General features: G+C 41.3%; 1 protein-coding gene across 2 annotated transcripts in view; it reads left to right on the forward strand.

Annotated features, from left to right (window-relative positions):
* adcy5 (adenylate cyclase 5) overlaps nucleotides 1–15653 on the forward strand; it is a 79222-nt gene that overhangs the window by 28214 nt on the left and 35355 nt on the right. For both annotated transcript variants that reach the window (XM_072397491.1, XM_072397492.1), the window contains exons 2-3: nucleotides 7616–7765; nucleotides 9111–9232. In XM_072397491.1, coding sequence (XP_072253592.1) covers nucleotides 7616–7765; nucleotides 9111–9232 — 272 coding nt within the window. The remainder of the gene's footprint in view (nucleotides 1–7615; nucleotides 7766–9110; nucleotides 9233–15653) is intronic.

The raw sequence follows: 15653 nt of genomic DNA on the forward strand, positions 1-15653 counted from the left end.
ATCTCGCTTCAGAAAACAAAAAAAATGTGTGTGAGGGTTTTAGGAGACAAAAAACTGAGTCTACGGGATAAATATCGACACTTTGGGTAACTTTTTTAAGTCCTGTGCCGGCAATTTCATAGTTAAAATGAAGTTTTTGTCAATTATTTACTTGTCAATAAAAAAAACTAATTGGATTTATGTAATAAATAGACATATCTCGCTTCTTTTTAGCTATTTAGATTAATAATCTGTTTTTAATTACATAAAACGTTGCGTCATTACATCATGAAAACCTAAGCATGCCGATGTGTTTTGTGCCAATTTTCGTAGAATTGTTAACTTTCAACAGGTCTCCTGAACTGCAGAGTTAGCCGTGTAAGTCGAGCTTAAAGAAACAAGGAAATTCGGAGACCAGATTAATTCTCCAGTTAAATTACGAAAGACCCTTAATATTCAAAGAATGTCTTAATTGCAAAACGATTCTCACTGATTGAAGTGTTTTTCGCTCATTTCAACTCCTTCTGTAATCCTCCTCCAGAGCTCATTACTTTGAGCTCGCTTGTTTTTCCCGTAATAACAGGTTGGTTGTTTCTCTCGCGGTTGTCTGACATCAGAAGTGTCCCGCTGGCATGTGCCGGCGGCGTCTTGATAAGCGCAGCAACGGATATGAGCTGATAAAAAGTTGTACAAACGTCAGATGCAGCTGATGCCTCGTTCTGGCTGAAGCAGGGAGGCTCGATAAGCTCCCATCTTTGGCTGCAAATATAATCCCTATAAGCTCGATCAAACAAACCAAACGCTTTTCTTGTTTTCCGTAGTTATTCTGGGATACTGTAACCATGGAGACAATGAGATAATTTATGTTGTCTCAATGATAAAACAAACAAAAGACCACTTTCCTTGTAATTACATGATTAATTAACCTGTTCTAAGATGATTAACTGGAGATTTCAAGATGTAGCCTTTAAAATTAATAACTGAAGGCAGGATCAGCCTCATTTTGGGATTAAATAAAACCGAAACGGTGAGAAATTGATTATGAATTACAGCTGTATGGGACGTCTCCATCAATGACTTATTTACTTTCATAAATCTGTTGTTCCGTGGGTTTATGGAAGCCTCACAAGGCTGCATTTTACTCACCAGAGACGCACAAACAACTGATTTCATGCCTTACAGTAGCGTCTACATGCAGCCGTTATTCATGGAAGCTCTGAATTCTATTAATTAGATGTTAATACAAACAAGGACAGAGAGGAGTGAAATACCTGTGGGACCGCTGGTTTTTTTCAGTGTTGCATCACATCATCTCTGCTCAGCAGTTACTTGCAGCAGCTTGTTCGTGGCATCACTGCTGACATGTACACGGTCTTTTGGGGGCTAAATTTAGGCTGGTCTTCTTCTGATTATTCTGTGAAAATTGGTGCTGTTGAACCGTTTGAAGAGTCCATGTCAGCGAAGGTTTGTGACCCAACATGCAGGGTTCAGCAGTGCATACGCTGCAGTTATATGATGGTACATTTCTGTTCTTATCAGGGGATGATCTCTGTTTTTTGAACATGGGAAGCCCTTTTTTTCTGCTGCCTCTGTTTTGTGGAAAAGCCCATATGGTTTCCAAATAAGGTCTGGGTGAGTGCTTGCAGTATTAATAGAATAAGTCTGCTGCTGGGGAATATTTGTATTGACCGTTGAAAGACTTTATCTGAGGCATGCCGTTTCTATGACAGTGTGTAGGCGGGATCCTGTGAGAGCTCAGTGGAGCCGTATGCACAGCTGTGGCAGGACGGTTAACTAAAGGTAGCAGGAAACCCCTTTTATATGCCAAAATTTGGCAGTTTCAAGCTGATTTAAAACACAAGTCTGCTGTCTGCATTAATTTACAGCATGTTGGGAAACACGTGCCGTAACGCTGGAGCAGTTTGTCTGCTGCGACCAACGTTTTTGTGCCATGGAGCAGTTCCTAAAGCAGAAAAGTACTTTTAACTCAGAGGCTTTGTGATGTTAATGAGACCCTTTCAAACTTAAAAAACAGACTGGTTTCTCTGTAATTCTTCAGCTTCAGCTGTCAGGAGGAATTTAACCTCAAATACACTTTTGTGCACTGAGAGTTGTTTGTCTGAGAGGATAATAGTTTTGGGACAAAACATAAGAAACGTATGAAATAATATTGGAATATTACTTAAGAGATGAACAGTTTTGTGGCATCTTAAACAAAGATGTTTAATTGAGAGCAAAATAATGAACGGGGGATGGGTTTGTGTGGCGTGAGCATTATAATTGATCCTTAATGTGAGGCCAGCATCACTTCTAAGGATTATTTCTTGACATGTTTTCATTCAGATCTATGCAGAATAATCAATCTTGTTGCATGTTTGTATTCGCATAAAACATTTATTTTCAGAAATAGAGCTAATTGTTTAATCGCTGTGGTGGTTCATTGCATTTTGTTTCTTTGAAGTTTTACTCCCACCATGAAATGTCTCTTTGTCCCGGCAGAACAATGCCTCAGCTGATCGGGCATCATGCCTCACAATCGCCATTCACAAGCTTTCTTATTTCTCCTCAATTCACTGTGCTGATTGAGGACTTCAGAGAGCATTTTGAGCCCAACTGCTGACTGGTAACCTCAAGAAGAAGAAGACACAGTCGCACAGGTGTGCAGAGCTGCTCTTACAAGCCAAGCTGCTGCCCAGATCTTCTTCTTCTTGCTAAGTTAAAGTCTTTGGTAGTGTTAGATTTGGATAAATTGTCATTCAGTCTGCTGGCAGATGCATTTGAAGTCAGCGGAACATAGTTCATGATGAGTTGATGATAGTTTTTGCGTTCTAGGAGAGCTACTATTACCGTTGTCGCATCAGTTCCTTAACAAGCACAAAGTAAATATATAGAAGCAGCCTAAATAAGGAATTTCATGGGAAAGAAACTTCTGTGGACAAAAAAAATGTCTCTCGTGGTTTGACTTTATCTTAAAAGTCGTCTGTGAGTCAGTCCAGTGCAAGTAAACTGTGATTAATGAGAAGATGAGAAGCATAAATAGTACAAGTCCCGTTTATCTAAATCCACCATCTTCTCTCTGTCTCACACCTAATTTCTTTATTTGTCTTGGACATGCCTGGCTTCCAGGTCTCTCCTCCTTCGGAGTGTACTTGATATTGCAGTGAGACCTGCTGAGGGGATTTGACTTGATAAAGACGTGCTGTGTTTGTTCAGTTTGTTCCGGCAACAGAGAGGCCCGTGGTGTTGATGTGATTCAGCTGGCTGAATCAGCCCTATGAAAAGAATTAAATGGCTCTATGAAAAGAATTGCCTGCTGGCTTTGGCTTGCTGCTGGCTGCCAGTCCCAGGACTTACTGTATGCCTTGCACTTAGTAGAAACAACGTCTTTTAACACTTGGGCACATGGCAGCTTGCAAGCTGTTTGATAGTTGGAAACTTGGAAAGGGTGTATAAAACCTGGATGTACTTATTTGCTTCAATCTAATTTTAGTCAGGCACCCACATGCAAGCATGCCTTAACACAGGATTTCCCACAGATATCCACCCCCCCTTCTTAAGGAGCCTTCATCCTACTATTTTATGTAATCTGTAAATTGCATGCACAGAACAAACCAGTTTACACAGGATGTTTCTCTGGTCAGACAGTTTTCTCTTATCTTGGAAGCATTACTCTCACATTTAAGCTTAAATAGAGATCAAACTATGACAAATGCTTGGAGCCAGCTAAAAAAACATCAGATTTTCATAGCAGGGGTATACCAACAAACTCAATATTGTTTGCAAGAGTTAATCTGGATTTGTTGGAGGGCTCCGTGGGTTCAGGGTTGCAGTGGATTTACCGCATGTCTGGGCATAGACAAGAAAATCTGACTGACGTAATTTGCCAAACTGTAAATAAAACAAGATGACATCCCTCTGGTCTTCACTTCAGTCAGAGTTTCTCTTGATACAACTGACAAAGCTGATCACATGCTCTTGTTTATATAACTGTAACAATGGCGTTGTTGCCCTGAATAATGATCTAAATAAATATGAATAGAAAGATTCAGATTTCTACGACTTTACAAAGCACCGTAACGTACTTCCTCACGAGCTTGAAAACCCTCCTGGAAGGTTTTTGGCACACATTTGAAATGCTTCTCATTTTCTAATTTCTACCATTGAAAAGAATGCATTTCTGACAATATCCTTGTCAAAATCAGAATATAAAAGAGCTGTTCCCCTGTGAAGCCGCATGCATCATCATTACAGATGGATTTACTTATAGAAGACTGCATATGAAAGATGAACGATTGATGAAATTACCTGCGCCGTCTTCCTTCTGTTCTGCGCAATCTGAGCAGCTGATGGTAATAAAACCTAAAACCTGTGCATCAACGGCATCGTATACAGGAAAGATGGCTGCCACTAAAGGATGAGAGAATAATACAATCAAAACATTGACATCCGTGGATCATTTTCTTAGATAATTACATTAAAATGGCACTTCTACTGTATTAGAAAACACACAGACGACTGTCATGTTGCAGTTTGGAAATGATCAGTTAGCTTTCTTTATCTAGCCACAGTGTAATTTGAGTTGCTCTGATATTCATCTGGTAGCTACAGAAGCCTGATGGTCAAACAGTGAACAGACATTTCTTAATTTGCCCCTGAGCTCGATAAGTAAATTGCATATGATGTTTAAACCGAATACCAGAGCAATTTACTTTCACTTATGAAACGAAATTAGATCTCACTGTCCTATTTTCCAACCAAGTTATAAAAGGAACAAGACTGACAATTGTGTGTCTTTGCTGCCACAGACCTGAAGGCTTTATCATGTGTGATTTAGTACAAATACACTATATGAACAAACCAGGTTACTTTTTGTGAAAGTTTTACATTAAAACCTACCGTGCATATATGAAGTCAGATGCTCTGAAAAGATCCCAGTGAGATGGTGAAGTACCGAAGCTTGTGGAGTGGAGTCCACGTGGCTCAGTGCTTCACCTGGTTATCGGTAGGTCTTTATAACCCTGATTCCCAAAAAGTTGGGACGCCGTATAAACTGTAAATAGAATGCAAAACAAGTATTTTACTCAAAATAGAACATAGAACATGTATTAAATGGTAAGTGAGGCATTTTACGATTTGAAAAAGATTTGCTTATCTTGAGTTTGATGGCAGCAACACGTCGTAAAATGTTGGAACAGGATCAACAAAAAGGCAAAGAACAGTTGGAGAAACTTGTTGCAACTAACTTGGTCAGAAATATGATTGGATTTAAAAAAAGAAGAAATAAAGAGCACCTTAGAGAGGTAGAGTATGTTAGGCAGAGATTCAGCAATCTGCAGAAAAACTGTCTACAAATTTCATTTGAACATTCCTTAATCTACAGTCCATAAGATCAGCAAAAGATTCTGAGAACCTGCAGACATCCCTGTGTGTCCATAGGACATGGCTAAAAATGATTATTGTATTGGGTATCTGTGACCTTTGGGCCCTCAGGAAGCTCTGCGTTAAAAATAGACCCGATTCTCTCCTGGAAATCACTGCCTGGGCTCAGGAACACCTCCAGGAATCATCGTTTGTGAACTCATCTCACCGTAACATCCACAAATGCAGGTTAAAGCTCCATCATGCAAAGATACGATAAAGAAGCCTTATTTGAACACCCAAACTCTGCCGTCTCCTCTGGACCAAAAGCTTGTTTGAAATGAACTGAAACTAAAGACTAAAGAGGAAAGGGAGCAGTACTGAAGGGTATCCAAACTACATCCAAACTTCTTCTTCTTCAGGGAACACCTTGCATATTTCAGCAAGACGATGCTAATAGCATAGCTGTGTAGTAGAAGGGTCCAGGTGCTTAACTGGCCTGCCTGCAGTCACCTCCTGAAAATATTTGTTGCATCATGAAAAACAAAATACGACAAAGACCCACGACAGTTGAGTTGCTAAAGCTCAGGTTTTGCTCATCAGCCCTAAACAGGTGTTTAAAAGTGCTAACTTGTGTTGTCTTTTTGGCCTTTTGTTAATAAATGCACACGTTTAAGCTGTCACACATTCCAGGCACCTGGAACGGCACCATCTAACCTGATTAGGTCAGATACTTCAGCTGAAGTCCTTAGTCAGTTTGTTCTGCTTCACTGATGAGCAAACCGGCTGCCTTTGTCTCGTCACATGCATTCATATATAAAAACATTTAAGCTGGTAGCATGTGAGCTTACGCTGGCCCTACTGAGTCCTCTAATGAGACAGACACCGTCTCGATGGGGTTGTATGAGGATGTTCTGACAAACGCTGTGTCAAAATCAAGGAGAGAGGGTTGAGACGTCCTGTTTCCGCTGCAAGGAGGGAGGTACACGAGCAGAGCCGTTGGAAACAAAGAGTGCTTTTCTCTCTCTGTCGGAGGAAAAGCAGCTGCAGGCCTGGAAAAAAATACTTCAAACACTTTGTATCTATCTCACCACCTTTGTCGAGCCATTCGTATCTTTGTCCTGCATATTTCAAGCCTAAATATACTGCACGTTCCATTTTATTCGAGCGCTACTGAGGAACACCTTGCTGTTCCGTGATAGTTCTATTACAAGTGTGCCCAAACTAAATGTTCTGAGTTTGTACCCTGAGTGTACATTCACACGTTTCTGTGAGACTGCAAGTTCCAGTAATTCTACGGCACAAACTTTTGATAAGATGGGCACGCATGCACCAAACAGCGACATCATCTAAACCAGTGACAGAGCAGCGTCTCTTCATAATGCGTTGTCCTCCCGGAAAGCCTTCAGCCTTGGCATTCATGGGACCATAGCTTTGACATGTGCCACCCACCTAGACAATGTTGGAGACTAAACACACACCCCTGTGGTTTGAAACCTCCACTAGCAGGACGATACCTCCTACCACACCACAAAAACTCATTGGAAACTGTGCAAAGAACCCAACAAAAGGGCCCAAAGTTGGTGACCAGGCCTGTAAACTCCTCAGAAACCAAACTGACATCTTTAAATGTTTTAATTCGCCACCAGTTCAACACTCAAATCCTCTTTTAATCAGAAAAATCTGGCAGCTTCATAACTTGGAACTGGACATGGTGTAACTTTCCCACAAGGTTGCGCAGTGTCCTTGATCATCAAGCACCAGTAAAGCATAGCGAAGGAGTCATAACTCAACCCTGTGGATGCTAACGGGGCACAAAGTGATCACACAACGTACGAGTGAATTTATATTATAATTATACATTTCTGTGTAACAGAAAATCTGCTCTACACACATTACTTCCTAAATGTTGAAACTGTTTTGACATGTTGTGCTTTAGTGCTCCAGTAAAGTCATTATCTCTGTCATATCTGCATCCCACAGCGCAGTTTTAAAGGGTCTCCGTGAAGTAGAAAGAAAATGTAGCGCTACACATATTCTCATTAAATATTCATCTGTTGGCAGTCAATCAGATCATTTCAGAGGTTGGTTGTGTTCCGGTTGTGGAACCAAGAAAAGGATCATTTACTTATGTCAGTGAGTCAAAAGCCAATTTGTCAGGCCAGATTGGGCCCGACAAGGCGATAAATATGCCTCCCAGTTTTATTATTTATGAGCATGACTCTGTGATCTCTGGCTCTCATGGAGTCCCCCTTTTTTCTCCCCCCGTCTTCCACAGATAGTGTCCAACATCCTGATCTTCTCCTGTACCAACATCGTGGGAGTGTGCACTCATTACCCCGCTGAGGGCTCCCAGAGGCAGGCCTTCCAGGAGACCAGGGAATGCATTCAGGCGCGCCTCCACTCTCAGAGGGAAAACCAGCAGCAGGTGAGCTTTGAAGAAGACGCTGCCTCGTGTAGGACAGCAACTCTGACATGTTTGAATCAGACTCCAGATTTGAAATATGAGCGGGGGGATTCATTCATGTGGCAGTTGCTGGGTTTCCCATTCACAAAATGACAGGGAATTATAATATAGGTCTATACATATGTTAGATTCACTCCTTGACTGAAAATAAATGTATTAAGCAGTTAAAAGAGATTATCAGAGGCCACATCATTCTCTGATGAATCCCATACAAAGCCATTAAATGCCCACCAAAGACATACGAAGTCTACAGCTTAGATATGCATTTACACGCATGCTAATATATGTTAAAATAAGGATGATATGACAGACAGAACAGAAGTACGTCATGTAACCTCCTCAGTCAGAGCAGACTCATCCGTTTCCCTCCAGTCAGAGGATGGGAGACAGTTGGATCTGTTCTATCTTGACATGAATGTATTCTTCTCGGGTCCGTTTTCCCCACTTTAGGGTAACATTATCCATTGCAGGGGGTCGATTTTTCACCGGACTTAACCCCTGACGTGCTGACTGATCTTTACCGAGCAGTTCTAGTTCCTATCATTAATGTTACACCATGATAAAACTAGCTGTTAGCTCACCTGGTTGTTAAGGATGCACAGGTCCCATCAGACTGTACTTTAGTTTTTCGTGTTTTTTTCCTCATCTCCTGCACTCTCATTGGTTGGAAGTCCTTGCTGATATCTTACTGAACTGTTCCCTATTCTCCATAAAGTTTGGGACAGAGTCACGTTTTACTTTCAGTTCCCCCTCTGCTCCTCGGTGTAAAATTCTACCTTAAACTCCTGCTGCCCGGCTGTGGAGAAGAAGCCGTTCAACAACACTTTAAACCCTGGGTGAACGTGTCTTCTTCTAATGCTGTGAGCCACTTTTAACTGCCACAGCGGTCCCTTCGTTACATTTAAACTCCTTTGTAATTTGTCTCTTTTTTCCACCTGGAATTGTGATGTTTGAAGCTATAAATCTAGCTTTCCTGAAATGAGAATGGCTTCTACTTTTGATGGCTGAAGCTCAGCAGTATTAAGAGAGATAATCTAATCTCTGAGGTGGTTTGTCTTTGAAGAAGAGGAACAAGTTAAAGTCATTAACAGATTAACAGGTTTTCACACAGAGAGGCTGTATTCCTCCTTGCAGCTTTGAAAACAGTGCTTTCCAAATTATTTTAAAGACTTGTACTCTGTAATTGCTATAAACATAATGATTTAATGTAGGTCTTTATGTATTGTCACTACTCTGCCTACGCTCAGACACTTACTTTCTCCACTTTTCGTCTCTCAAACTTATTTCCCTCCTCTTTTTACTGCAGGAGCGTCTCCTACTTTCGGTACTTCCTCGCCATGTTGCCATGGAGATGAAAGCCGACATAAACGCCAAGCAGGAGGACATGATGTTTCACAAGATCTACATCCAAAAGCACGACAACGTCAGGTAACATCAGAGGTAGAGGGATGACAAGCGGAGACAGATTGAAGCTGTTCCAACTAAAAAAAAAAGGCAACACACACCTACATTTGCACTGAATGTTTCCCTCGTAACGCACAATTTATTCTGAACATTAACAGTTAATGCTAAAGGAGCAGAGAATCATGTCTTAAAAGCCCTTGAACATTGTGGATCTGTGATTTATTATCTGTTGATTATTAAAAGAGCTCTGAATCCTGTTGCTGGACAAACAGGAAATATATGGCCCTACCCTTATAATGTCCCAGAAACGTGCCAGGCGTTAAACCTGCTTTACTGAGTTCACAAACCATCAAAAAAGCTGCGTTTTTACTTCAAATCGAGCCCTTTGAGAATGCACCAGTGATTTTCAGTGACCTGCATCACATTCGGGTTTCTGTCCTCTAATTTAAAGCGATTTAAGGAACATTTCAGTCCGGCTTCTGGCTCAAGTAGCAGCTGAAACAGACAATAAAGGAGTGAAATATACGTGTGAATAAGTTTAAAAATTCTCATGCAACAGAACTGTTAGATACACGACAGTTTAATGCATGTTAATCCTGATTAGTGCAGCCCACCTCTCAGACGGTGGCAGCAGAGGAGGGAGAAGTGCTCACATTGTCATGACAACCTGCTGCATGGTATTTTCTCAGAGCATATTTCTCCTGCCTCTCCCAACAGTACCCACACAGAGGGTAACGTGACTCATAATGTGCTATAAAAAAGGAGTGCTTATGGTATACTTTTCAAAAGAAAAAAGGCAGTTTTTTTTGTGCAGAAGTTGAGATTTTAAGTTTAAGTAGTGGTTTATAAGACTGAACATAAGATTATGTGCACAGGGTTTAGGATGTTTTTGATGGGTTAAACCAATCAAAGCAGCTTACATCCACATTTTTACTAAAACTTTTACACGTCTTGACTGTATTGAACTGATAGATAAGCTTGTTTCCAACAGTTTCTACTATTTTTCATGTTTAACATGACCCATCAAGCCTGCTTCTATTCTTAGTATTAGGAAATTTAGCACAAAACCCATTTATTTAGGGTCCAGTCTGACGACATGTTTAAGGTGCACTGGACATTTTTACAGAGGTTGCAGGGGACAAAGTAAAGTAAACAGTTCAGTTTACAGGAGAATACACATGATTACCTGTTCAGATATGCGGTTGAAGTAATAGCTATACAAATATTTGTTAATTTTATACATTTGCAGAATGTAAGTCTGAACATTTGATAAGATCACTCTCAAAATGCAGCTTTTCATGACACAAATAAGACTCAAAGGGATTCTTTCTACCAGAAAATTCTGCAGTGGTTTAAGAATATTTTGTTCTGTAAATCGGGCTATAAATCAAAGATTTTTAGAACAAAATCCAACTAAAGCGGATATTTCTGCCTTTTTTTAAGATAACAGCCCTTGAGAATATGTATCGTACAGTTAGGTTTATTCTTTACTGCTTCAGACAGTTGAGAACACTCATGAAGACGGTTATTTCATGGTCAAATATGCAGAATAAGCGATGATTTGCATCATTTTCCGTCAGACAGAATGTAGTAGAATAACCTGAAAGTTTAATTTGAAGGATTTCTGTACCATTAGAAAGCAACAAACTTGTATTCTGTTGGTTCTTCCAAAGATTTTACTTGTTTGAAACATGATCTGAAGAACAACCCACAGTGTTTTTGATGTGCGTCTCACGGAACCAATTTCCTTTTGTTGTATCAATCAGCTGGTGAGATATTGGGACCCCATGTGCTCCCACTGCTGTTTCCCCCTCTGTTGTATCAGGTAAAGCTTAATCGCAGCAGGAACCTGTTACAACACAAAATGTTTCCCAAACTTACTTTTCTTTTTCACTATATTTGCTTTTACTCTGAATTAGGTTGAGATCAGAGTCGGGGATCAAATACATCAACCATTGGATAAAAGGAAAAATTATATTTAATCGTGGCTATGGAAATAATTTAGTGATATTGCTTAGGCTTATAGCTTTGAACTGCTGTCTAGTCAAGTCTGCTTTTCATATCCCATTAGGAAAATAAAGCTAAGATCTGCCTGAAGGGTCTCTGCAATCTGCACGAGATAAAGCATCCTACAAGCTGAATACAGCCTTTGTAGTTTCTGCACATCATTGATTTGTGTTTCTTTTAGCGTGGATTCACTTCTCGTGTGGAAAATATCACGCAAAGATCTTTCTCTACATCTAAACTTTGACGTCATCTGCTCAATGCTTCGGCTGGGTTTGGGCTGATGGTTTGCAGACAGCGGATGTGGTTTGATTGGGATTCATTCAGTCTCTTGCATGGTTTCTAGTTCTCCGGGGGGGCTTACAGTCTCCGTGACGCAGGGTTGAGTCACTGCTTTACTTTATTTTCCAGTATATGATGTGGTTTTGCTGTAGTAACTGTGAACCATGATCATTAGAGTCAGCTCATAATATAGTAGATAATTATACACTGCGTAACCCCACAGGACAGATGTGGTTAGAGGATTGTGGTTAGGTTTAGCTCCACCTCGTGGTGTAAGAAAACACTCCTAATGAAATTAGAGTGTGCTTTTATTGCTCATATTGTGGGGACATAAATGTGTCATTACACAGTCCAAGGTCCCGCCTCCCATAATTTACCAGAAAATGAATCTATGTTGATGTAAGATCCTCCAAAGTGATGAAAGTGTGTTTGAAGCAACAGCAGCCCGAGTATAAACTGTGCTGTTGGGCTGGTGTGGCCTGTAGCTGTCACAGTTAAGTGGAAGTGGGGAGAAAAAAAACTTGATGCATAATAGGCGCTATTGAAGCCCTTTATCACTTTGATGTGTCTCTTTGAAACCTCGCGGATTCAAGCATCAAGTCACGTACTCGGTCTCTTGAACACAAAGGTCTTTTCATCACTATTAATGTGACTCTTAGTCAGACATACGGTATCTTTTGTACGTTGCATAAGTTTAAGAGTTTGGTTGTTTTGAGTGCAAATATATTCTTTTAAATAAAGTGAAATGACACTGGTTACCGTACCCGAGTGTGTGGAAGCGAGTGTGCACACGCAAATCTTTAATCATTATGAAACATAGTTGTTTTTTGCTATCGAGTGGTCAAGGAGCGGTCGAGCTAAAACTCTGTTAGCTGTAAAGAAGTTATCTGATTAGAAGCAAGAGACTGACTGAAGTTTGCAGTTTCAGCAAACAAACAGAAGCAGGGAGAATGAAGGTGAAAGTTTGGTCCTACTGTGAGGTTTTATGTGACTCAGCGGGAGCATGAAGTGCATTAGCAGCATCCACTGAGCCTGGCTGAACTTCGTCTGGAGTCATAAGTGTGTTGTACATGCAGGTGAGACTGGGTGTGTTGGGGAGCATTCAGCAGCTTTTTGGTAATTGGTGCTCTGCTGAGAGGCTGCAAAAACAACAGGAAGAGAAGCGACAGCTCCCACTGCTGCCAGTAAAGAGCAAGAGGGTACACAGAGGGGGGGGTGGAGAAGAAGCAGGGGTTTGAAGCTCGTTGTTGCTGTAGATTCGTTTAAGGCATGTGCCTGTCCACAGTTTTGATGCAGAAATGCTGAGCGGTACAAAACAGAGGTGACAAATAAGTTAATGAACCACAGAAGATGTGGAATTACATCCTTAGATCCACCACAAAGGTGCAAAGTGTTTCTGATAGTCGGAGGTTGCAGCGATTCAGACCTGAACTGTGTGAAACATCTGGAATGGTGCATGGGAACACAATGTGTTCACATCACAGAATATAATCAATTGGATTGGTCTTCGAGGCAGGACAAGTGGTTCCCAGGGACATCGGTGGTTCATCGGGAAGAGCAGGTCTTCCACTAATTCAAAGATCGTTCATTTCTTTGTTTTTCCAGTCCATACATCAATGTGTTTAGGGGGCAAGTTACTGAATCACCCAAGTGACCCATAGTCTGCTCACCACTTGTGGGAATGGCAGAGAAAGCTTATTAGAGATGATGAATGATACAGACATGTTATGAATCAAAGCCTTAAGTTTGTAATTATGAACAGCAGGTGACTGAATTCATAAGCTAATTCAGATTAAAAACACCCTGCATTTATGATCCTCTCAGGTCCATAAGATAAGAATCGGGTGTCCCAGATTGGGTGCAGATGTTTGAACCTCTGATTGAAAAGACAGGAGGAACTAGTCTTAATTGAACCTGCTGTATCTAGGACCCGGTATTTTCAGAGCGACTGAAATGTGTCATTATGCCTCAGAGGCTTCTCTCAGGCCTTTGGGAAAATGTTTTTTTGTCCAGGGCTTCGACTCAGTAAATTCAGCCCAACATCAGACTGATGGGGAGAGAAAAAAAGGGCAATTTCATCACGAGATGAGCAGGTAACTTTGTAGGTAGACGGCCCTGCTGCTGCACTTGCACATCACTGCTATCAGACAGCTATTCTGCCGGAACATTTGCACTGAACTAACTCTCAGAACTGAAACTAGTGTCGAGTGCTGCAGCCAAAGACTAACACCCAATGAACAAAGTTACATCGGGTACCTCACACTCAACTAATCAACTACCAAAAGGACTCAAATGGCTCGTTTTTAAGTGATGGGACTAACCTCCATCTACCCTCCAACAACAGGAAAAAGAAACCTAAAAGAGACAAAGCTGTGACAACAGGACTGCAAGCCCCATTAAAACAAAATAACCATAAGAAACTCCATCATAAATAACCCAAAAACTGCCTTACGCACTTGATTATGATGAGTTTGATGCAAAATATTAACACAAAACAGAACATGAAAGCCACAAAGCCACTGGATTACTCACACAAAGTTAGTGCACAAACCAGAAGTAGCAACCAATAATCCAATCCAATTGTAAAGTGTTGTGACCACAGCACAGATGGTCACTTAGACCATAATCTCCTCTTTTCCACCTAAAAATTGAGGCGTCTCACTTGTGTTTTATCCTGTGAAGTAATGTCCTGTGGCTTCAGGAATGGGGCCAGAGTGTGTGCTGACTAAGGGATTATGCAAGAGGGGCTCTGGTGTGGATGTTTTGATGCTGCCGGGTTGTCCTTTAAATGCATGAGAATTATTCTCCAACAGAACATTGTGAATGTGGCTGCTGCTGCTGGTATGTAGGCCAGCAGCACACTGAGGGAAGCACATTACATAAATTAGAGGAACTGACCTTCAGTGCCTTTGTCCCCCGTGTTTTGTCTGAAGACAGAACAGGAAAATGAACCCGAACAGCAAACACGCATGTGCATCGAGCGCATTACTGTGCAGTTAATTGTTTTTTGCACGTCTTACATAAACTGCACCCTGTGAATCTGTCATTTATCAGCAGATGGAAACACACTGAACTGCGATGTCTTCCTTAAAGATGAAAGCACTGACAGGTTGCCACTTTTGATTTTCATAAAAGAGACATTTAGTGCTGTATTATTTAGCTTGAAGCTTCAATATCCACCTTCAACAGGTGTCCAGACTCCAGTACATGCTGCATGGCTTCTGTTGGCGAAGAATCGAGACAATTGAGACAAAAAGGGCAATTTGATTTTTTTCCAGTTTTGGTGAGCCACCCACAGAGCTGTGGGGTTAACAGCCGGGGGCAGATAGATGGCAGCTGGCCTGTGGCTGGGCTGGTGCCGGTCAAGAAGGGATCAGAGGGTCAGGCGATGGCAGCGGGGTGCAGCTTTGGGTCAGCTGAGATTTTACCCGGATCTGATTTAGCTGCTGTGACTCTGCAGGAATCTTCTGTTTTACAATCCTTTTTCTGGCCAGCTTCTTTTTAAACGAACTGTTGCATTAGTTTGTGGTTTTTGGATTCTTTGCAGTTATCTTTAATTTAAATATTTGCTCTTAATCAATTGTCCTCATTTACGCCAATTGACCTGATAAATAAAGACACCGTTCATACCAAACCTGAAGCCAAATACAGTCACAGATTTCCAGCATTTATCTTTTCCCAGAAGTTCTGTTGTCAAAAACTGATTAAAAGGGGGAAAGAAAGGGGGAAAGCTTGTTTAAACCCTTACAATGCACCTCTATGTATTTGTTCAGATTAACACATCGTCCAACATTATCCTCAGTCCAGGATCTTCTCCGCCATCACGGTCACTTGGACAGCTCTAGGAGTTAATGATGCAGACTAACGACTCATTCATCACCAGGGTAACAATTAAATGGGACTTAAAGACCTCATTCTGCTGATTTCCTTCCATGGATAGGGCGGCCGTGGCCGCCGTGGTTAGAGTGGCTCGTCCAATAACCGGAAGGTTGGCGGTTCGATTCCCACTCTCGCTGCTCGAAAAGATTGGTGGACTGACAGCTGGAGGGGTGGCAACCATCATTCAGACACTTTTACAGCTCCTCAAACAGCTGATGGAGGAATTATTGATCCCTGCAAAGCAGAGAAAGGCAGTACGATGACTTTTCTACATCTTTTA

Source organism: Leuresthes tenuis, unplaced genomic scaffold, assembly GCF_036924035.1.
Source record: "Leuresthes tenuis unplaced genomic scaffold, fLeuTen1.0.hap1 SCAF_12, whole genome shotgun sequence".
Classification (NCBI taxonomy): domain Eukaryota; kingdom Metazoa; phylum Chordata; class Actinopteri; order Atheriniformes; family Atherinopsidae; genus Leuresthes; species Leuresthes tenuis.